The 24,276-nt window shown below is 37.1% G+C and overlaps 1 protein-coding gene across 1 annotated transcript in view; it reads left to right on the forward strand.

Annotated features, from left to right (window-relative positions):
- The window catches only part of MRTFB (myocardin related transcription factor B), a 200,172-nt gene that overhangs the window by 47,226 nt on the left and 128,670 nt on the right, over positions 1-24,276 (forward strand). The window contains exon 4 of the mRNA XM_054714745.1: positions 17,249-17,465. Within this exon, the coding sequence (XP_054570720.1) occupies positions 17,312-17,465 (154 nt within the window). The 5' untranslated portion in view covers positions 17,249-17,311. The remainder of the gene's footprint in view (positions 1-17,248; positions 17,466-24,276) is intronic.

The following is a 24,276-nucleotide window of genomic DNA, read 5'->3' on the forward strand; positions in this document are numbered from 1 at the left end:
ACGAACACAGCAAAATAGAATAATATAACCTCTATACAGAATAGTTAAATCTTAACATTGTGTATTTTTTGCTTTACATTAAAAACTTAAAGTTGTATTTAAAAATATTGCACATATAGTTGGTGCTGCCTGTGAACCTGTCCCAGATGCCATTTTCCATTTTCCTTCTACAGAAGCATCATCCTGAAGCATCATTTTCTTGTATGGCTTTCTACTTACATTATATGCATGTATATTTATAAGCTGTGTGTTTAGTTTGAGGATCCCAAACTTTGTACAGTATGGTATCATATGTGTGTATATTCTGCAACTTGCTTTTTCATTTTAACATTCTCTATAAAATATATCCATGTAGATGTGTATAGCAGTAATTCCTTCATTTTTGCTTTATGGTATTCTAGGATTATAGTGTGTAGTTTATTCTGTCAGTGGAATTTTTGGACATTTCCATGCTTTGCTATTAAATATGTTGCTATGAACATGTGGCACATGTTCTTCCTGTGAATGGTTAATAGCTTCTCCAGAGTTTGGATCTAGAGGTAGAATTGCTTGTACATAGGTATGTGCATCCTTCAGAAGAATTGTACAAATTTCAGTGCCTAACATCACTGTCTGGGAGTTCCTATTGCTCCATATCCTTGCCAAGCCTTGGTATTGTCAGACTTACAAATTTTTGCTAATTTAAAATATTATATTTTCTTGATTTCTGGTGTATTTGAACATCATTTCTAATGTTTATTTGGCTATTTCAGTTTCTTCTTTTGTTATCATTTGTATTTCTTATGATTTTCTATTAGATTGCTTCCCCCTTCTATATATTTTTATGTCTTTACTAGAGGCCCAGTGCATGAATTCGTGCACAGGTGGGGTTTAGCTGGTCCGGCCCCAATCAAGGTGGATCTGAGCCAAGCCTGTTGGGAGGAGGAGATAACTGGAGGTTTGCCAGCCGGCCCTCCCCAATTGGGGCTCAATCAGGGCTGGGCTGGCTGGGGGGAGGGGCTGTGAGTGGTTGGCCGGCAGGCCCTGCCCCTGATTTGGGGGAGCAGCTGTGGGGAGGGGCTGTGCATAGTGGGCCAGTCGGCCCCACCCCGATTGGTGTTGGGGGGCCAATTGGGGGCAGAGCTGGGGGAAGGGCCATGGGGGGGCTGTTGTCTGGCCAGCCCCACCCCACTGATTGGGCTGGTTTGCTGACCGCAGTGGGCATCATAGTGACTGGTTGTTCCAGTCGTTACAGCGTTCCAGTCACTGGCTTTTTATATATATAGATATGTTCTGGTTATTTTATTTATCTTTTGTTGATATTTAAAATTTTAAATATGTTCTCCCAGTAGCTTTTCTTTCCACTTTATGTGCTTTGTTGTGTTCAAGTTTTACTTTTTAATTAAGTCATATTTATTAAGTCTGCTTGTTTATGGTTGGTGCTTTTTGCATCTTGTTTAATAAATCTTACTACGGTGTACTTTGAGGTTATAAAGAGATTCTACCATATTTCTTTTTTCTAAAAGTTTGCTCTGCTCTTCAGCATAAGTCAAATCCACATGGAATTTATTTCTGTGTGTGGGAATAAGATAGGAAATAGTTTTCCATGTGAACAAACTAGTTGCACAAGCCAGCCTGTCTGATGCATAGTCCTTTTCCCTCACTAATTTGTATGCCGTTTAGACTTGTATTCAGTGGGATTGCTCAGTATGTACAGGTTCTGCTACATTGGTCTGTAATATATTCTTATGTCTCTTCTACACTGTCTTACTTACTGGGACTTTATAGATTTATATACTGTATTATGTATGGCCCTGTGGTAAAAACCTTGAATAGATGGTTATGGTTGGAACTTAGTTTCTGGTGATAGAATACTGGGTGGTTGCATTAGGAAAATAGATGGACACGATATTGTGAAGGGTTTTAAGCAGAACTTTGAGGATACAGATTAAATGTGTGTGCCTATGGGGCCCAGTGGGTTCCTGGATGCTGGTGGGAATAGCAGTAGGGACTGGGCTGTGATCTTTTAACACCAACCAATGGTTTTTTTCCCAAGGGGACTAAGAGTCTCAAAATGTTAGTATTTGTGCATTCCCTACAAACTTGTATATATGCTTTATGGTTTTTTTTCTGGAGAACTTTCTGTTACTTTTCCTTAAAATGTTATTTACCATCTTGAAACCTCACCAGATGCTTCAAACTTGTATCACCTGAGAAAGCCTTTAGAACCCCATTCATTGCTTTGGTGTTACAGCCTTCATTTGAAAATTGCCATTTTCTTTTTTTAGTTAATGTGGCACTTTTAAAAAAAACCACACACTTTAGTGTTACTCCCCCCACTTTGCACTGAATTGAGTCATAAAAAATGAATGCTATTTTTAAATGCTATTATTCTTTTGAAGAAAAGGTTCATTTTAAAATGTTTGTCTAAACTGCAGGGAGTTTCTATCAACTGTGCTTGCTCCTACTAAGAATGAGTAACATGACCTTTCTTTGATTTTAGAGAACAAGAGCGATGTCACGATGCTCCAAATGTATGTCATCTTCCTTGTTTTGGTGGCATTTGAACTCTTATTAAGTAGAACTGAGTTAATAAGAATCAAATAACTTAGAGAAAATTGGCAATATACAGGTCATTAAGCCCTCTGGTGCTTCTGTGATGTTTGAAAAAGAACTGTTAAAAGAGATGCAGAATGGGGAGGGAGAGTAAAACAAAAACTATGTTTTTCAAATTGGAAATGTCTTTATTCTCTTTGCAAACTATAAAAGTACAAAAAGTTTACACAATACCAAAGGGTATAAAACAGCACTACCCAGCAGAACTTTCTGCAGTGATGGAAATATTTTTGCGCTGCCAATACAGTAGCCATTAACCACATGTGGCTGTGGAGCACTTGAAAGGTGACTAGTGCGATGGCAGATCGGAATTTTAAATGGTATTTAATTTTAATTAATTTAAATTTAAACAGACACATGTGGCTAGTGGCTATTGTACAGGACATTCAGAGTGACAGCCATTTCGGAGTGTACCTTTCCGTGTCTGTCCTTGTGTATCTGTTGGTCTCTGTCTGCTGCCTCCTGCCCATTTCTTCTTTTTCTGTGTCCTACCTATCTCTCCTCTCTGTCTGTTTTCCTCTCACCTTCTCTCTGTTTCTTTAGCTTTTAGCCTGCCTTGCACATACTCTCCCTGCCTACTCTCAGCTGCCAGCCTACCTGCTGCTGTCCTTACCTGCCTCATTCTTTCTCTTGCTCTCTCTGTGTATGTGTTATATATACACATAATTCATTCTGTTCAGTAGGCAGGTTTTTCTGCTTAGTTACATATCATGGACATTTTCCTTTTTCGGTACATATAGATCTATCCAAGTTTTTGTTTTTGTTTTCAATTATAGGATAATTTCAGTGGAATGAATGTACCAGTACTTATTTAACCTGATAGGCAATAGATTGTTTTCATTTTTTTCCTCCGTAAATGTATGTATATTTTTAGCTACTACAGTTTTTCCTGTTACAATTTTTCCTGTGTGCTCTTTGAATACTTTGTTGTTGTGCATGGGATAAGTTTGTTCAAAACTATGAAATCTGCCTTTTGTTTTGTACTTTGGTACCTGTTGGAATTCACTTAGCACTTCAAATAAAGACCCCTCTAGAGTCACTTACCTATAGCTTCAAGGACCATATTAAGGTTGCAAGTCTTTAACAGTGCAGTGTGCTAAGGAGAAAGAAACTAGAATGCTTTATTGACATGAGTGTCTGCCCATTGCTGTCTATCTCAGGTTGGCCAAGTGCAATTGCATCTACCTTTCTTGTGGCCATCTTGGCAAGGGTGTTTGTAAAGGCAGCAGCAGGCTCACCCTCTGTCCAACCCCTCCATCTTTGCTTCATGGTCAGAATTCCATTTGGGAAAAATACTTGGGGCTCCAGGTCTCTCTGATCTCTCTTAGATTTGGAAGGAAATCTTAATTCCTTCCCAAGGTTTAATTGTAATTCTGGCCTAGCAGAGAGAATGGTCATGTCCACCAAAGGAGGCAGCTTGGCGGGGAAGCCTCAGAGAAGTTTCTGGTAGCAGTAGGGGTGGGTGAGGGTCAGCGGAATCACTCTCTAGCTAACACCTCAGTTCTGTAGAGTAGACAATTTTTTTGCCACATCTCCCAGAATTTTCTAAAAATATTCTGTTGCCACTCATCTGATAAAAACCCTTATGTCTTTCTAAAATAACTTGTTTAATGAAATTCCATGTAATAGTTGCTTTTCTTAATTAGCAAATGGGCTTTCATACGCTAAATCTGTTTTTAAAGTTTATAATATGCTGAGGTCATTTCCAAGTGGTGTTCCAAGTGATGATTAAAGATTTTTGTGTTTATCTGAAAAATATTTTTCTTAAGGACAATGATGTATTTATAGGAAATAATTAAAATAATGCTGCTTGGAAAACAAAGGGCTTGCGGAACACACATCTGATCTGCCTTCCCCTTCATTAGTTTAGTCATTTCCAGCACAGAAATTGTAGTCCTTCCCTTAAATAATTACTTTCAAGGGCCAAATTCAAACTCCTGAATGTCTCTGGATACTTTTACCCTTTGCACTCGCTTGCTTTTTTCTCAATTCCGTTATTCTAATGCTAACCGTGTCGAGTCACACTCGACATCCGAGTGCAAAAGGTTAAGAAAAAACTAAAGAGATAGCAATGTTATAAGGAATAAAAAGTATATGGAGAGCTTTTATTTTACTGATTCTACTAAGAAAAACCACCCATACCACTTTGGGAAATTCTTGTACTCTGCTGAGATTAATTTGTGTACTTAGTTTTAAGTGACTATAGGAACAGTATCCTCTCTTTAAAAATGAGTTGTTATTTTCTTGCAGAAAACTTTAGTTTATACCTATAGCCATGTTATATTGTCAGATATCTGGAAGTCCAAAGCATATTAAATCCTAAATATTAGACAAAACAATAAAATATATTAATATTGATTTCACCCTCTGCTTCTTTCAGAGCTAGCCTGTATTATGCCTGTGTTAGGAAAATTTTTTAAACCCTATGATCATTTATTCATCAGAATATTTCTGTGTGTGTGTCAGAACAATTGGTAAGAATAAACTTTTTTTAAATTTGGAAGTTTGAAGTATAATTAGAAAGTCAAGGCAAGCTAGAAATGAGGTTTAGCATGAGGTTTTTTGGTTTGTTTTTTAAAATCAAAATTTAGATTAATCATTGAAATACTTTTTATGTTATTTCACATAATAGAGAACCAGGAATGTCATTGACAAAATAATAACAGTAATTGCTAACATTTATTGACTACTTTCTATGTGCCCAAAAACTCTACTGTGAACCTCACATCTAATATTTCTTCAATGCTCCCTTTAATCCTGTGAAGTTAAGTACCTTTGTCACCCCCATTTTTAAAAAAAGATTCTACAGCTTTGAAAGTTTAGTGGTTTGCCCACCAACTAGAAAATTTCAGAGCTGGAATTTGAACCCAGGCAGGCTGACAAACAAAGGAGAAAGCTTCCAGCACCACAGGTCATGTGACAAGGTCTCTCATGAAATATGGGCTAAATGTTATGACAGTTAGGTGAGTACATCAGCCAGGAAACAACATAACTGAAAGTGAAGCCCATGAGCAATTACTGAATGCTTTCTTAGTGCCAAGCATGATTCCAAGCACTTGATATCTTTGTCTCATTTCATTGGCACCCCACAAGGGAAATATTATTTATACCCATTTTACAAAGAGGCTTAGGAAGGTTAAATGACTTGCCCTTAGTTGTGCTTCTTGTAACTTCTGAAGTTGGGATAGTGAGGATGGATTAACATCGATAGGAAAGATTTTTATTAGTTTAGAAGGTTTTGTCAAGTTCTGTTCAGTTAAATATTTTAGTCATTGACTAAGATCTATAATAATAAAAGTGTAATATGCTAATTATATCGGACATCCTTCCGGACGAAGCTACGGTGGCGGGCGAGGCAGAGGCGGCTGGGGGCCGAGGCAGAGGCGGCCGTGGCGGCAGCGGGGGAGGCCAAGCCCCTTGCATGAATTTCAAGCATCGGACCTCTAGTGAATATATATAAAGGGCAAATTTCAAATGACAAAAAGCTGAGAGAGACTATATAAATTGGAGAATGGATCAAATATTCAAAAAGATCTTTTTTATTTGTTTCCTATTTACACATAATTAATACAATCATTTGTTCAGAGGTAATAATAAAACAATACTAAAATCCAGTCTCTGCATGTTCTTCCTCCCAGGAGCACATCTGCACCTTTTTCCTCCCACTCCCCTCTCCTTCCCCCACAGGCCTGCATCTCCTAAACTCTAAGGGACCCCATAAGGCTTGCAACCAGGGCGCAATGGACAGTAGCAGTTCATCCCGGACGAACACCCTGACCTCTCCCCAACGCCCTCTTTTCTCTGACTTCTTAATGAGCCAGAGTTGCCCAGCCTAGGCTCTTTCTCTACCTACTTCCTCTCCTGTTATCCTAGGCCAGTTATGGCGAACCTATGACACGCGTGTCAGCACTGACACGCGTAGCCATTTCTGATGACACGCGGCTGCTGAGGCGGCTGCAGGCCGAGGATGAAACATTTGCTGCTCCTGAGGATGAAACATTTGCGAAATAATGTTTTTTTCCTCAAAGTGACACACTACCCGAGTTATGCTCAGTTTTTTGGCGAAGTTTGAAACACCAAGCTCAAAAGGTTGCCCATCACTGCCCTAGGCCCTTCCTTGTTTCACTGTCCCCAGCTTTAATAAACATCCTCTAAATTAAAAAATAAAATTCACCCTCACCTCTGCCAGAAACCAGTCCATCACATTATCCCAGTCACACATAGTTCAATTTTGTTTATCTTTTCAAAGAACCAGCTCTTGGTTTCATTGATCTTTTCTGTTCATTTTTTAGGCTCTATTTTGTTTATTTTTATTCTGATCTTTACCATTTCTTTCCTTCTTCTCACTGTGTGCTTTGTTCTTGTTCTAGTTCCAGTTCCTTTAGATGTAAGGTTAGATTGTTTATTTGAGATTTACTTATTGTTTCTTGAGGTAGGCCTGTTTGCTACCCATTCCCTCTTAGAACTACTTTGGCTGTGTCTCATAGATTTGTATCTTCATTTTCACTTATCTCAAAGTATCTTTTGATTTCTTCCTTGATCTCATTTTTTAGTAGCATGTTATTTAGCCCCTCTGCCCCCGCTTTTTGTTTTTTTTTTTCAGTTTTCTTCTTGTCATAGGTATGTTTTGTCTAGTTCACTTTGCTGAGTTACTTCCTACCATTATGATCGAGAAGATGCTAAATATGATTTCAGTCTTCTTAAATTTATTTAGGTTTGTTTTGTGGCCTAACATGTGGTATGTCCTGGAAAATGTTCAATGTGAACTTGAAAGGAATGTATATTCTGCTTTTGGGTGAAATGTTCTAAAATATCAATTATCAAATATCTAATACTAGAGGCCCGGTGCACGAAATTCGTGCACTTGTGGCGGGGGGGGGGGTCCCTCAGCCCGGCCTGCACCTTCTCGCAGGGAGCAGGCCTAAGCCGTCAGTTGGACATCCTTAGCGCTGTTGCGGAGGCGGGAGAGGCTCCCACCATTGCTGCTGCACTTGCCAGCCGTGAGCCCAGCTTCTGGCTGAGAGGCCCTCCCCCTGTGGGAGCACACTGACCACCAGGAGGAAGCTCCTGCGTTGAGCATCTGCCCCCTGGTGGTCAGTGTATTTTAGTGACTGGTCGTTTCGCTGTTTGGTCGATTTGCATATTAGCCTTTTATTATATAGGATAGGATAATGTGTCATTTAAGGCTACTGTTTCCTTGTTGATTTTCTGTCTGTATTATCTATCCATTGATGTCAATGTGGTGTTAAAGTCCCCTACTATTATATCTTTCTGTCTCTACCTTTATATCTATTAACCTTTTGCACTCAGATGTCGAGTGTGACTCAACACGGTTAGCATTAGAATAAAGGAATCGAGAAAAAAGCAAGCGAGTGCAAAGGGTTAATATTGGCTTTATATATTCAGGTGCTCCTACGTTGGGTGCTTCAATGTTTACAAGATTTATATCCTCTTTTTGGATTGATCCATTTATTATTTTGAAATAACCTCTTTGTCTCTTGTTACAGCCACTGTTTTAAAGTCTTTGTCTGATATAAGTATTGCTACCCCAGCCTTTTTTATTTGCATAAAATATCTTTTTCCTTCCCTTTATATTCAGTCTGTGTGTGTCTTTTGATCTGAAATGGGTCTCTTGTAGGCAGCATATGCACAGGTCTTGTTTTTTTGTTTTGTTTTTTAATTCATTCAACCATCCTAGGTCTTCAGGTTAAAGCATCTAGTCCATTTACATGTAAAATAATAATAATAATTAGCCACATCAGCAGGGCTAAGATAATTATTGATAGGCAAGTAGTTACTGCTATTTTATTGTTTTCTGATTCTATTTGTATTTTTTCTCTGTTCCTTTGTTATACTCTTGTTCTCCTCTTTTATGTTGATGACTTTAGTAGTATTGTGTTTGGATTCCTTTCTCTTTATATATTGTAGTTTTTTAATTTTGTGGTTACTACATGCTTCATATATACCAAGTTATGTTTATAGCAGTCTGTTTTAAGTTAATGGTCACTTAAATTAGAAGACATTCTCAAGACACTACAATTTTTCCTCCCTCCATATTTTTTTTTTCATTATTGTTTACTTCTTTTATATGTGTGTTTGTGGCTATCCCTTAATTTATTTTTGTAATTACACATGATCTTTCTACCTTTGTCTTTTAACTTTTATACTAGCTTTATAATTGGTTGAATAATTGATTTTATAAAAATATATTTTTATTGATTTCAGCAAGGAAGGGAGCGGGAGAGAGAGATAGAAACATCAATGATGAGAAAGAATCATTGATCGGCTGTCTACTACATGGCCCCTACTGGGGATCAAGCCCATAACCTGGGCATGTGCCCTTGACAGGAATTGAACCTGGGACTCTTCAGTCCGCAGGCCGATGCTCTATCTACCGAGCTAAACCAGCCAGGGCAATTGACTTTATTAAGTGTTCGCCTTTGTCAGTGAAAATTTAATTTTCTTATTTGCATTTCTGATCTTTTGTTTTTTAAAGATGTCCCTCTAACATCTATGATAATAAAAACATAATATACTAATTAGACCAGACAGCCAAATGACCTTCCGGACATCATTCTGGATGAAGCTGCCATGGCAAGGGCCGAGGTAGAGATGGTTAGGGGTGATCAGGCAGGCAGGTGAGCAGTTAGGGGTGATCAGACAGGCAGGCAGAGTGGTTAGGGGCAATCAGGCAGGCAGGCAGAGTGGCTAGGGGCAATCAGGCAGGCAGGCAGGCAGGCAAGCAAGCAGTTAGGAGCCAATGGTCCCGGATTGTGAGAGGGTGCAGGTCGGGCTGAGGGACTCCCTTTCCCCGTGCACGAATTTCATGGACTGGCCCTCTAGCATGTTGTAATACTAATTTAGTGGTGATGATCTCCTTTAGGCTTTTTCTTCTCTGGAACATATCTCTTCTTGAATTCTAAATGATACACTTGCCAGGTAGAATAATCTTGGTTGTAGGTTCTTACTCTTCATCATTTTTAATATTTTGTGCCAATCTCTCTTGATTTGCAAAGTTTCTGTTAAGGAATCAACTGACAATCTTATGGGAGCTCCCTTGCACATAAGTAAGTATTTTTAAAATTGATTTTAGAGAGAGAGAGAGAGGGAGGGAAGTTAGGAGAAAGAGAGAGAGAGAAACCATCAATGTGAGAGGGAAACATTGATCGGCTGCCCTACTTGCCCTGGCTATGAATTGAACCTGCAACCTTTTGGTATACAGGATGACGCTCCTACCAAATGAGCCACCTAGCCAGGGCTGTCTTTTTGTTATAGCCATTCTGGTGAGTGTAAAGTGGTATCTCATTGTGGTTTTAAGTGCATTTCCCAAGTAACTAATAATATTGAGAATCACACATACACAGAAAAATATTCCAACTCAATAAAAAGACAAATGACCTAATTATTTATTTATTTACTTTATTTATTCATTTATTAGAGAGAGAGAGAGAGAGAGATGTGGAGAGAGAGATGTGAAAGAGAAAATTGATCGGCTGCCTCCCGTAACCCCCTGGGCCGGACCGGGGATTGTACCTGCAACCTAGGTATGTGCCCTGATCGGGAATTGAACCCACAATCTTTTGGTGTATGGGACAATGCTGCAACCAACTGAGCCAACCTGCAAGGGCCAAATAACCTAATTTTCAAATGGGCATTTCTCCAAAGAAGATATGTAAATGGCCAGAAAAAGATGCTCAACATCATTAGGCATTAGGGAAGTGCACATCAAAACCACAATGAGCTACTACTTGATAGCCACTAGGATAACTTTAATTTTTTTTTTTTTTCCTTAAGGAGGATTTAGAGAAATTGGAACCCTTATACTTTGCTGGTAGGAATGCAAAATGATGCAGCCACTGTGGACAACAGTTGGGTAGTTCCTCAGGCAATTAAGCATAAAGTTACTATGTGACCCAGTTATTTCACTCCTATGAAAATACCCAAGAGAATTGAAAACATATGTTACACAAAAAGTTGTAAATGAATGTTCATAGCAAATTATTCACAGTAGCCAAAATGCAGAATTAATCCAAAGACTGTTAACTGTAGAATGGATAAACAAATTGTAGTAGATCCATACAATGGAATATTATTCAGCCATAAAAATGAAGGGAATACTGATACCTGGTACAACATGAATGAATCTTGAAAACATGTCAAGTGAAAGAAGTTACACAAAGAGGCCACATATTATATGATTCTATTGATATGAAGTGTCTAGAATCTGCAAATCCATTGTGTATGTTCTATTGATACAAAATATCTAGAACATGAAAGCCATAGGTTAGTAGTTGCCAGGAACTTGGGGTAGAGAGAACAGGAAATGACTACTAATGCATATGGGATTTATTTTTAGATGTGAAACCAATGTTCTGAAATTAGATGGTGATGGTTGCACATCTTGTGAATATACTAAAAATTATTGAATTGTACAATTTAAAATGATTTTTTGGCATGTGAATTATATCAACAGAAAACTCTTATCTACAGCTGTTATACTAGTAAAATTAATACAATTTTCACAGTTGGTTAAAATTGCTATTTTATCATATACTAGAGGCCCAATGCATGAAATTTGTGCAAGAGTGGGCCTTCACAGCCCCGGCTGCCCTTGCAGCCCTGGCGTCATCCAGAAGGTCATCTGGACAGTCATTCTGCTATTCAGCCATTTGGTCAATTTGCATATTTCACTTTTATTATTATAGATACCATTATGTTTAATACAGAGAAGAATTCGCAAGTATTTTGAAGGACTATGATACAGTGAGAATAGATTATTTCATATTGAACTAATAGTGTTTGAAATGTGTTCATAGTTGTACTAGAATGCTGTTACAAAACTCTGAATGCGAACTTTTATTTGGTGTGTACTCTGAACTGTTATTTTAGAGTACAATATTAACACATTTGCATAAAGTTAGACAGTAATGAAATAATATCTAAGTAGTAATTTGTATTAACAGATTCCAGAAAACTTTAAAACTTTAAAAAGACCCAAATTTCTAATTGAGATGTCCTTGGCATCAACATAAATCTTTAAAATGCTTTGTGGAAGAACCTCTCTTATCTATCCTCCACTTGTCCAGTTTGTTGGATTACCACTCTCTCCAATCCCTTTGTCTTAGGACAGTGGTCGGCAAACTCATTAGTCAACAGAGCCAAATATCAACAGTACAACGATTGAAATTTCTTTTGAGAGCCAAATTGTTTAAACTTAAACTTCTTCTAACGTCACTTCTTCAAAATAGACTCGCCCAGGCCGTGGTATTTTGTGGAAGAGCCACACTCAAGGGGCCAAAGAGCCGCATGTGGCTCGCGAGCTGCAGTTTGCCGACCACGGTCTTAGGATATACTGAATGGTCATGGCTAGGAAATGACACTGAAGTCTGGTGACACATCTGTTCTCACTAAGTTGTATGCTAACCAAAAGTCAGCTGTGTTTATTCCTAAATCTGTTTATGCCAGTAGTTGTAGTAATCATAATTATGTAGTTTGACTAAATATTATATAAACTGATGAAATAAGAGTGCAAAAAACATTAAATATTTGGGAACATAGAGGCATATTACTTAATACTTTTGAATTGAGTCTAGGCAAGAAACTAAAAATATTGGGTAAAAAGTTATAAAAATATTGATGCATTCTGTGCTCAAAATCTTTTAAATTTTTGTTCTACTTTAAAGAAATGGAAACTAGAACTTATAGTCATGGTTTATGCCAAAGACCTGACACATCTGGAAAGAGAAAATCATGACCCCGGAAGACTGGCAAACAAATGGACATTTATGCAGTCTAATTTGAAAGAAAATTTTTTCAGAATTGAGTATCATTTTTAATGACTTCTCTTTAACTGAATTTTTTTTTTTCGATTTACTATCAAACTACCTGGCATGGTTGCCTCAGATAATAGGGTTTCTCCTCTGGTTAATTAGAAACCAAAGAACTGGATTACAAGGTAGGAGACTCATGGTCCCACCTCCGCTACTTAACTAGTCACAATAATTTAAACTTTGATTTTTTTTCATGTATTTTGCAATACTTTTGAATTTAGAAAAATAGCTTTGTTTACATTCTAGTGATTCCTAATATCAAAAAGAGTAAAGAGTTAGAAAACATATTTCCCTCTTTTTAGTATGCCTTTCTCTTCTCCTTTCTCTCTTTCTGTCTTTGTTTTCTTTTCCCATCCTCTTTTATTCCCTGCCTTACAGAATTGGGAAATTGGAGTACAGTATACTTTTTATCTGTTAAATAAAACATTTATGCCTTAGCTGGTTTGGCTCAGTGGGTAGAGCATTGGCCTGCGGACTGAAGGCTCCCGGTTTCACTTCCAGTCAAGGGCACATGCCTGGGTTGCGGGCTCGATCCCCAGTGCGGGGTGTGCAGGAGGCAGCCGATCAATGATTCTCTCTTGTCACTGATGTTTCTATCTCTCTCCCCCTCTTCCTTCCTCTCTGAAATCAACATTTTATATATATATATATATGTTTACATTTAATATGTTTACAAATATTCTTAGCATTTAAATCAGATGTTAATTTGTGGTTCAAAATTAGAGTTTCTTTTTGACCCAGTAGTTGCTAAATATAGGAATCATCTTAGCTTAAAATTAATTCTCCAGTCAGTTCTTACTCTCTGAGAATCATTCATTTTTAGTAAACTTGGAAAATGCAATTGTTCAAGCTGTTAAAAGACTTGGGTTTGGGTCATTTTACTTGGAGAACTAATAAAATTTTCTAGTTCTTTATATCTTTTTATATGGCAATTTAAAAGCCACATGTGTTTTAAATTTTGCTAATTCAAATTTTTATTTATGGATGGATCACAATGAATATTTCAGAAATAGTGTTTACTTAAGTATTAGTTGTAGTACTTAAGAATGCATCATTTTTGAAGATGTTAAGTATGGAATTTGTTCCATGTTATGTTCATTTGAAACAAATCTACAGTAAACAAGTTAAAAAATAAATAATCTCACTGGCATTTTTAGAACTATAATTGCCACTTCAAGCATAGAACAGTTATGTAACTTTTCCTATATAGTGTATTCTCAGAATTTGGTATTCTTATAACATTTTTGCTCTGTATTTTATGGTGATATATAAAAATCCAGCTGCTACAAATAAAAACCCTGCTTAGAAGTTGTTTATTTAAAACACTTTTACCTCATGTCAAAAATGTTCTTTTATATTCAGTACATCTGTGACTAGATTTCATTTTTTTTCTGGTCTGGAGTTTAATTACAGTTAGTTATACTGTGAGGGTTTTCTAAAGCGGAACAAGGAGAGGGTTTCCTTCATCTGCCACGAAGCAAGCATGTTCTACTAACTCCTGTTAAGCACTAATGTTAGGTTATAATTGCCTAATTGACATGGTCTTGACCTCCAGGAGATACAGGGATATGATTGAGTTGTCATTGGAACCCCAATGCCCATCCCAGTGCCCATCCTAGTGCCTAATGCTCTGGGCCTTCAGTGTGGATGTTAAAAAATTTTATAAATGGATCTTTTCACAGCTTTATCTTCCTCTTTCTCACGACTCTCCCCTCCAAATTTTTCTGTCTCTCCCAATTATTTGCTTCAACTTATTGGCATTTTTGGCACATAAATATTGTGTTATTGTTAAAGAATATGGTCTCTAAAGTTGGGAATCCTGGCTTTGATCTCTCAAATTTAATCTCTCAAATTTGTTTCATTTTTCCAAGCCTTAGTTTTCTCATCTGTAAAATGAGAATAATACCTACCCACAGAGAGGTCATTAGGGAAAAATTAAGGATTGCAAAGATGAGGCTTAGTGCCAAGCTTAGTAGAAATGTAGTAAATAGTCTACCCTTTTCTTATTTTCACTTGTCATTTTCATTTTTTAAGTTATGAAACTGAGTCCCTGAGAGGTTAAGTATCTTGCCAAAAATTAAATCTCTATATCTCTAGCCACCCATTTTTTTAGAGCTCCCTCCAAGGGTCCTGTAGATTCTCAGTTTACTTTCACCTTCCCTACTACTCATTCCAGCTTTTACAACTGCCCAAATCTAAAAGCCTCCACCACTCTCAATTCTTTATTTTCCTTTACCTTTCAAATTAGCCAGTCATCAAGCCTTGATATTTCGCCTCTTAAATGTTAATTGGAATTTATTTCCTATTCTGCATTTCTACCATATTAACTTAGTCCTTCAGCATTTTAGCAAGAGATTTTACTAGTTACCTACCTCTGCCAGAATTACCTTTCTAAAATACCAATCTGATCATATAGAGTCCATATTACTTCACAATTGTGCTTTAATTTACTACACCAGCTTGTCTTCTGCACCCCCCAACCCCATGCCATGCCCTTTCTGCACTGGTCCCATCAAACGTTTGCTGTTAGGCGATAACTATTCATACCACTATACTTTGATGAGAAAAATTTCCGTGCCTACCAACTTCTATTTACCCTTCAAGACTTTCCTAGTTTACCCAAATAAAATTAGGAATTTAATTCTTAGGTTCGTATAGCACTTCATACCTACTTATATTCTGTTATTTTTCACACATGGTGTAATAGTTTGCTACTGACTTCTCGTCCCACTCATTGGGCAGATGACTTATTCTCTATAAAATAGGGGGCGGGGTCCCACTAGATTAATGAATCTCAACCTGACTATACATTAGAATCACTCTATCAAGACCAATTGTATCAAAATTTTTGTAGATCCTCCCCCTTGCCCTATCAGGGATTTTTTTTTTCTCAAATGATTATCATATTGTGAGGAAGGTTAAGAATCACTTATACTAGGTCTTGGTTCTAAGATACCTTTCAGTTAAGATATTGTTATTCTATGAATTTACACAGTCTTTTAAAATATAAGAACATTCGAGTAATCAAACCAGGAGTTAAATTAGAAAAAAATAGAGGAACAAAAGCAAATCTGTATTACATATATATCATTATAACAGTGTTATAATTTTTATTTTGAATTCTAAATATAGAGTCAAGAAATCAATCCACATATACATGGTCAGTTGACTTGCAACAAAGGTGCCAAGGCAGTTTAGTGAAGAAAAGATTACCTTTTCAACAAATGGTGCTTAGACAATCAGATGTCCTTATGCCAAAAAAGAAAACGTTGATTCAGATTTCACAACATATATAAAAATTAACCCAAAGTGGATCATAGACTTAAATGTAAAACAAAAACTATAAAATATCTAAAACAAAACATGAGGTAGTCTTTGTGACCTTGGGTTAATCAAAGATTTCCTAGCTTCAACACTAAAAACATGTTTCATAAAAGAAAAAAATTGATAAATTGGACTTCATCAAATTCAAAGCATCTGTTCTTTACAAAACACTATTAAGAGCATAGTAAGATAAGGCATTGACTTGGAGAAAATATTTGCAAATTACATACCTGATAAAGGACTTTTGTCCAGGATATATAAAGAACTTTCAAAATGATAAGAAAATAAACCATCTAATTTTAAAAATGAAAATAAAGTAACTAAAATAAAAGATTGATCATAATCAAGTGTTGGTTAGAAAGTGAAACAAGTGGAGTTCTCATTCACTGCTGGTAAGAGTGCAAAATGGCACAACCACTTCGAAATACAGTTTGTCAGTTTCTTTAAAATCTGAACATGCAGCTGCCATATGATTCAGCCCTTTCATTCCTAGATACTTGCCTAAGAGAAGTGAAAGCATGTATCCATATAAATACTTGTACAAGAGCCCTAGCCGTTTTGGCTCAGTAGATAGTGCATCGGCCCTCGGACTGAAGGGTTCCGGGTTCAATTTCAGTCAAGGGCATATACCTCGGTTGCAAGCTCGATTCACGGCCCTGGTCAGGGTGTGTGCGGGAGGCAACCAGTCAAGGTGTCTCTCACATCAATATTTCTCTCTCTGTCTTTCCCCCTTCCTTCCACTCTCTCTAAAAAAAAAAAGAAGAAGAAGAAAGAAAGAAAGAAAGAAAGAAAGAAAGAAAGAAAGAAAGAAAGAAAGAAAGAAAGAAAGAAAGAAAGAAAGAAATCAATGGAAAAAAAATACTTGTATAGGAATATTCATAGCATCTTTATTTTCTGATAGGTAAAAACTGTAAAAACTCAATGTCCACCTATAGATGAATGAATAAACAAACTGTGGTATGAAATGCTACTAAGCAGGCAACAGTTTTATCAAATATTTTGCCACTGAATGATATGGACCGCCATCCTTCTAGCTTTCAGTAACAGTTTTTTTTGCTGCCCACTGCTCAGTTCCTAAGCCAGTGTCACATATTTAGGGTTTTTATTGTGTCTTTGGTGCTTCAGTTATTGATTTCTCTGTCAATCAGGTTAATTTGTGGCAGTTAAGATAGATTTTTCAAGCCAGACTGCTTTTTTATTTTCATCAGCTTTTGTCTCATTTTAGGATTCATTAAAATCTTTAAGTAATGACACCAATAACTATAACTTTTCTTTATACTGTCCAAAATATCATACAAAATACTTCCAACTTTTATTTACCTAGTTGTTAGATGGGAAATAAGTTGTTCCTGAGTGTTGTACAGGAACCTGAGGTCCAGAGAGGGCAACTGTCACATAGCAGTGAAACAGCTAGTACTAAGGCGTCCCATTTTAATACTTTTGTGCAAATCGAAGAAAAATAAATGTACCACATACTTACGCATTCTTTATTTTGACAGTCTCTTCAACAGACCACATTTAAGAGGTGTCTTGGACTCCCCACTGCCAGTGGCTGGAACACAATGGATCACACAGGGGCACTAGACCCTGAGGATGAATTGGGACCTTTAGCCCATCTTGCTCCAAGTCCTCAAAGTGAAGCTGTTGCCCACGAATTCCAGGAACTCTCCTTGCAGTCCAGTCAGTACTTGCCCCCTCTGAACGAAAGGAAGAATGGTGAGTTCCTCAGCATGTGCAGTGGGGCCTTGGATTTGATTTAGACTTTGTGAGCCCAGTTTATTTCTCTTTGGTAGTAATTTTGTTGTTGTTGTTGTTGCCAGTTACATTTGGCAGTTTGTCACACAGGAGAGAACCTCGTAGGGGTACTTCCTCGTTTTGGGTAACAGGCAATTTCCATCCAATTCTTCCATTATTTCCCCATTATCTTTAGTAGCAGCATTCTCTTTGGAAATGAGCTTTGAATGCAACCATTTTAGCACCAGCAGAAGATTTCATGCTAGAATGGTATTGGAAAGTAGCTTTCTGTCCTGATTTTAGGGAAGATAGATTTGTGGAATTATATAGGTTCTCCTCCCAATTTCCCCATCTCCAATGTGTTGCACCTTAATTTCAGAATTGGCAAAATTTGCACTATTTAATGATCACTAAGAAAATAAGAATGTTTTATTTGAATATTTTTATTTTAATGAGTATTAGATATGGCCATATTTTCAGTCTTTGGCTGGCTCGTCATTGTATACAGAATGAATATTTTCTATTAATTTGTTATCTGTTCAGGAAATTTTCATTGATTACAGAGACATCTCAGAGTTTCCAAAAACACAATACTGCCAATTTTTAACGTAAATTAATAGAAATGATATAACTTACTCTTAATACTTAAAACACAAAACTAGCAAATATAAACTATTAAAATTTGCAAACACACTTAATAAGTATGCATATTAAAAGTGCGCGATTAAGAATTTCAACTGGATTTACTGTGCTTTCCTCAGTTCTGATGAGTGTTATATTCGCAAATATATTTTTTTAATTTCACTTTTAAAAGCCAGAAGAAATAAAACTGGTTTCCTATACAACACTTCCTTGTTATTTATTTTCTGGGTTCTGATTATTTCCCAATTCTTTTCATTATTGACCTTATCTTATTCAGGAAAATGGATAAAAGATATATGCTACTATGCTTAGTTTTTTAGTATATGTCTTTGGAGTATAACTTGTTCTCCCTTCAATATGATATCTGATACTTGTTGTTAGGCACAACTCTTGTGCAGTTTAATTGATATACAGCAATATTTTGGCTAAGGTGCTCTCAAAGCCTTCATGAGGCTGTGGATGACAGATAGATGGCTTTAGAACCTTCCATCAATTAAAGGCCTAGCTTTATCTTAGTGTCTGAGAGAGAATAACCACATTTTCTGAAACGTGACAAAATGTGATCAAACTTCCACAGTACACTTGGATCAGTGTAATAATGTTTAAATTATTACCTGCAAAACAAGAGGGTTGATTGGTTATAAAATTATCCTAATATACAATTGCTTAAGAAGGTGGTCATATGTATGGTCATATGTAGTAGAGGAGAGAACTGCAGTGTGTGAAATAAGTTTATATTCTGTGAAGATTTACTTGTTTCAGCTCACCACATTATCTTATAAGAATGTTCTCTTGAATATGTATGCCTGAATATAAGGTAAACTCAAATACAAGGTGGTCTCCCCTTATAAACTTTTAGGGAGGTTGATGAAATGGTAAAAGTTTTAATTTTTTAATTTAGTTACATATATATAATTTAATTAACATTTTATGAAGCAGTACATTAATATAGAAGAATTGCTTTATCCATGCTCATATTTTATAAAACCATCTTGCTCAAACTCTATCCATGAATCTTTGTGGTGTTTTTATCATCTGTAGAACCTCTTTGTATCATCAATGTAGCATGAAAATCCAGGGTGCATCTTCATTTCTGTCTCTTTTGTTTAAATTACAGCAGTTGTTGAATGCATGCATAATCTGACACTGAAGATTTTATGTATAAACCACAGGTACCATTTACAAAACAGTGGGGCTGCAGTTTTTTTGTTGTTTTTTTTTTATGTGTCTTATATATTCATGATCTCTCTTAACACAGTGGTTCTCAACCTTTCTAATGCCGCGACCCTTTAATACAGTTCCTCATGTTGTGGTGACCCCCAACCATAAAATTATTTTCACTGCTACTTCATAACTGTAATTTTGCTACTGTTATGAATCGTAATGTAAATATCTGTGTTTTCCGATGGTCTTAGGCTCTATAGCAATGGTTCTCAATAGAACCGCTAGCAGGGTCGCCTAAGACCATCGGAAAACACAGATATTTACATTACGATTCATAACAGTAGCACAATTACAGTTATGAAGTAGCAGTGAAAATAATTTTATGGTTGGTGGTCACCACAACATGAGGAACAGTATTAAAGTGTCGCGGCATTAGTAAGGTTGAGAACCACTGCAACATAATTACTCAAGTTTTATCTGTGATTTACAACATTTTATGGGGCTGTAGTTTCTGTTTCTGAATTTAATCCCCCCTCCCTTTTTTTTTTAGTAGTAATGCATTCACAGAGTTTAAAAACTAAAGGATACAAATTGGTAAACAGTGAAAAATAGGTCACCTTAGCCACCAGTTGCTTCCCCTCAATTAGCAACTGTTAACTTGTGTGTTTTTTCTGAGAAAATGCTATTTGATTACTTTTTTTAAAGCAGTTTTGAAAGTCTTTGTAACAACATCCAACACTTTTAATTTTAAGGTTATAACTTAGGAATAATTAATGTGTTGATTTTCCCCCACTTTTTTTTTTTAACCCTTTGCACTCGCTTGTTTTTTTCTCGATTCCTTTATTCTAATGCTAATCATGTCGAGTCACACTCGACATCTGAGTGCAAAAGGTTAATTCTATTAAGGTATTTCTGTTAAAGTCCTAAAACCAGCATCTAATGAAGTTGATTAAAAACATTTTTTGAATTGAATTTGTTGCTAACCATGTCGAGTCACACTCGACATCTGAGTGCAAAAGGTTAATTCTATTAAGGTATTTCTGTTAAAGTCCTAAAACCAGCATCTAATGAAGTTGATTAAAAACATTTTTTGAATTGAATTTGTTGGGGTGACATCTATATAATAAAAAGGTAATATGCAAATTGACTGAATGGTAGAATGACCGGTTGCTATGACACGCACTGACCACCAGGAGGCAGACGCTCAATGCAGGAACTACCCCCTGGTGGTCAGTGTGCTCCCACAGGGGGAGCGCTGCTCAGCCAGAAGCCGGGCTCATGGCTGGCAAGCATAGTGGCAGTGATGGGAGCATCTCCCGCCTCCATGGCAGTCAGATATTCCCGAAGGGCTCCTGTACTACTAGAGGGCGCAGGCTGGGCTGAAGGACCACCCATCCCCAAGTGCACGAATTTCGTGCACCGGTCCTCTAGTTGGTTAATAAAATTGTTTAGGTTTCACGTGTACAATTCTGTGATACATCATCTGTATACTAGAGGCCCAGCGTGCGAAATCAAGCAAGACCCAGACCCGCCACGCCAGCGGGACCCCAGACCCACCCTGCACGAGCCATGGGCCCGGCACGAGCCTCACCAGCCCTATGCAAGCCCCGCGAGCCCGCCCTGCCTCGCCGCTGCAAGTGGCTCACGGGCCGGGTCAGGGGGACCGAGAGGTACTCCAGCACCTCCTCGTGACCGGTTGTTTGGTCATTCCGCGTTAGGGCGTGACGGCCACAGGCCTTTTATAATATAGATTGCATTGTGTGTTTACCATCCAAAGTCAGATCTCCTTCCGTCACCATATATTTGACCCCCTTAACTACCTCTCCCCCAATCCGCTTTCTCTCTGGTAAGCACCATACTGCTGTCTGTGTCTATGAGTTTTTGTTTGTTTATTTGTCTTGTTTGTTCATTTGTTACTTTCAGTTTTATACCTCACATATGAGTGAAATCATGTGGTTCTTGACTTTTTTTGTCTGACTTATTTTGCTTAGCATGATAGTCTCAAGATCAATCATGTTGTCACAAATGGCAGTATTTCATCTTCTCTTATGGCTGAGTATTATCACATTGTATATATGTACCACATCTTCTTTATTCAGTCATCTATAGGACACTTCCATTGTTTCCATGTGTTGAAATATACTACAATGAATAATGCTGCAATGAACATAGGGTTACATATACCTTTACAAATAAATCTTTTACTCTTTTCGTAATTTTTTAGGAACCTCCATATTGTTTTCCATAGCTAATGCATTTTTCTCAAACACTTTTTTGTTTAATATTAAGTAAATGAAAGAGCATCTTATGAGATACTATGTAAGGACTCGAGTATGAGAGAATCTCCTTTTTTCTAACAACTGACTTCAGGAAGTTAAAATCCTTACCTTATATTTGGGCATACAGTACTTTTAGGTTTATGATATGTTAACCTAATTTGTGTATATATTACAAAGCATAAATGGAATCCTTGTACAGCTATCAGAAGTCTTAAGTTTTTAATGCAGTTAGGTAAGTACAGTAGAACCACATCAAATAACATATAAATAGAAGAACCATAACTTTTTTACCTTAATGAATTTTTCAAGTTTATTCTTCACTTTTTAGGTCTTCTTAATGCCTTGTTTAAATCATATCATATTCAAAATGTAGGTATTAGCCTAAAATTAATTAATACAAAATATGGTTTAAATATTTTGAAATAGATTAGATGTTTTCTTAATGGTTGTATTTTATTGTTATTCCTAAGTATTTGAATTTCACTTGTTAGAATTATTTTCTTTTCTGTTGGGGATAAATGACGACATTTCAATTTGGGCTTAGTGTGTAGAAGGATTATGTCACCAAAAATTTTATAAATAAACTTAACAAGGAACATGAACTTGACATTTAAGTAATGATTCCAGGATCTCCCCTTATTTTTTATTAATATTTATGTTGGCAGTGGTAGTGGAGTGGCAGAATATTCCCACTACTGGACTAAACATGAAAGATGTTTAGTAAAGATAAGCTAGGGTTTCCTTTACCCTTGAACGTGGCCAAAATAATACTAGTTAGTGGCACTTCAAAAGTAAGGCAACCATTTAGGCAGTTAATAACTTATCAACAAGTGAGTCCTTCATAAAAGGAAGTGGATATACAGAAATGCATAAATAAATGTACCTTTACTAAGACAATGCATACACATGGATGTTGAGCTTTGTTTTGACAGTTTATACACATTAGCCTAATTTTCATGTTTCAATATTAACACATTGCAGCCGGATCACGAGAATTCTCGTGTTTTCTAAGGCTTGTGGCCAATCATATTATAATAGATATTAGCTTGTAAGAACATGTAATAAATAACTTCAAAATGCAATGGGTACTTAATTTTAAAGCGTGCCTTTAACATTTATGTAAAACGTTTTTTGTCTTCGTTCAGTAGAAACTTATCTGGCCACTGGGTAAAGCTAGCAATAAAACTACTGGTCCGCAATGTGTTAACATTCCTTCAGATGAGGGAAATCAGTCAGGGGGACAGTTAGTTCTTTTATTGTTTAAATAGGAAAAGCTCAGGTGCTATGGATTGAGTGTAGCTTTATAAAAGGAGGGAAAGGCAAAGTTGATGGAGACAATTTGCCAGGATCCACACCTAGATGAGGTCATGAAGAAGCAGCTTTTCATTCATGAGGCCATTTGCAAGACTAATCTATGCTGGTTGGTGAATTAAGCTTTTAAGTCATGGCCAGCAGTATCATATAGTAAGAGGATATAGATTCCCCTTTTATAAAACTGTTTGATATTTCAGTACTTCTTGGTATGTCTCTGAAGATGAGGTTCAATCATGTTAACATGGCCACAGATATACCACAGGCCAGCTGTCAGTAGTGTCAAGTACATGGAAAATAAGCATCTGCCACCTTCCTCTCCCTAAATTAACCGGCTTTTTAAAACTGTATTTATTATGAAATAGCATGTTTTAGGCCTTAGTGAAGAGGAGAGACTGTTTGTTATTCTTATTTTAAACTTTGGTATTACTAGTTACTACAGTTGTTAGACTTTTGAACTTATAGTCCCATGTTGAAATATTTTTCCTAAGATTTTCATCCATTAAATGCATCACACTGAATAATTTTAGACCATATCTTGTTCTTAGTAGAAAGAAAATAATTTATTCAAAAGTGTGTTGCACAAGGAAATACATGGTGGCTCCAATAGAGATTAATACATTTGCAAACAGTCAGATGAACTTTGCCTCACCCAGCCAAAAAAACTGCCTGCCTTGTACCATGGAAAAAATGACATATGTTAACAGTGGGTCTTTTCTTTTGGTTTTACTTTGAGAACATTTCCCCACTCGTCATTAACCTGTTAGGCTTACAGGCAGTCCACAGGTGATGAGCATTTGTCTTGAGCACAATCCTGTTTCTTAGAATGTACAGGAGCTGGTATGGCCTAATGGAGATAGGTGAGGGGAAGAGAGGATATACCTATTTTTCTCTGGAGCAGACAACCAGGCATAAAATTCTCACGTGTGTGTGTGTATATATATATATATATATATATATATATATATATATATATAAGCCTAAGTGACCGTTACCACTGAACGACCGGAATGACTGGACAACCAGGTGGTAGCTATGATGCGCAGTGACCCAGAACTTGCTGCTGGGGCCCTGACAGCCCTGAATCTGGTTCACCTGCACCCCGGACCCAGACAGGAGGGAGGAGGGAGCCTGATTCCTCGCGGAATCGGCCGTGCCTTAGCTTGCTGCTGGGGCCAACCTCCTGCGGTCCCTCCCCCAGCTGGCCGTGCCCCCCTTCCCCTCCCTCCTCTGCCCCCCCATCGGCCCTGATCGCCAGCCAGGCCAAGGGACCCTACCCATGCACAAATTCGTGCACCAGGCCTCTAGTAGTGTCATAAATGGGAGCAAAATAATTAGAGGCTAAAATGCCAAGATAGGGAACTATGGATTCTTGCTTTCCCTTTCTACAACTGGAG

The sequence above is a fragment of the Eptesicus fuscus genome, chromosome 4 (assembly GCF_027574615.1).
Source record: "Eptesicus fuscus isolate TK198812 chromosome 4, DD_ASM_mEF_20220401, whole genome shotgun sequence".
In the NCBI taxonomy this organism is placed as follows: Eukaryota; Metazoa; Chordata; class Mammalia; order Chiroptera; family Vespertilionidae; genus Eptesicus; species Eptesicus fuscus.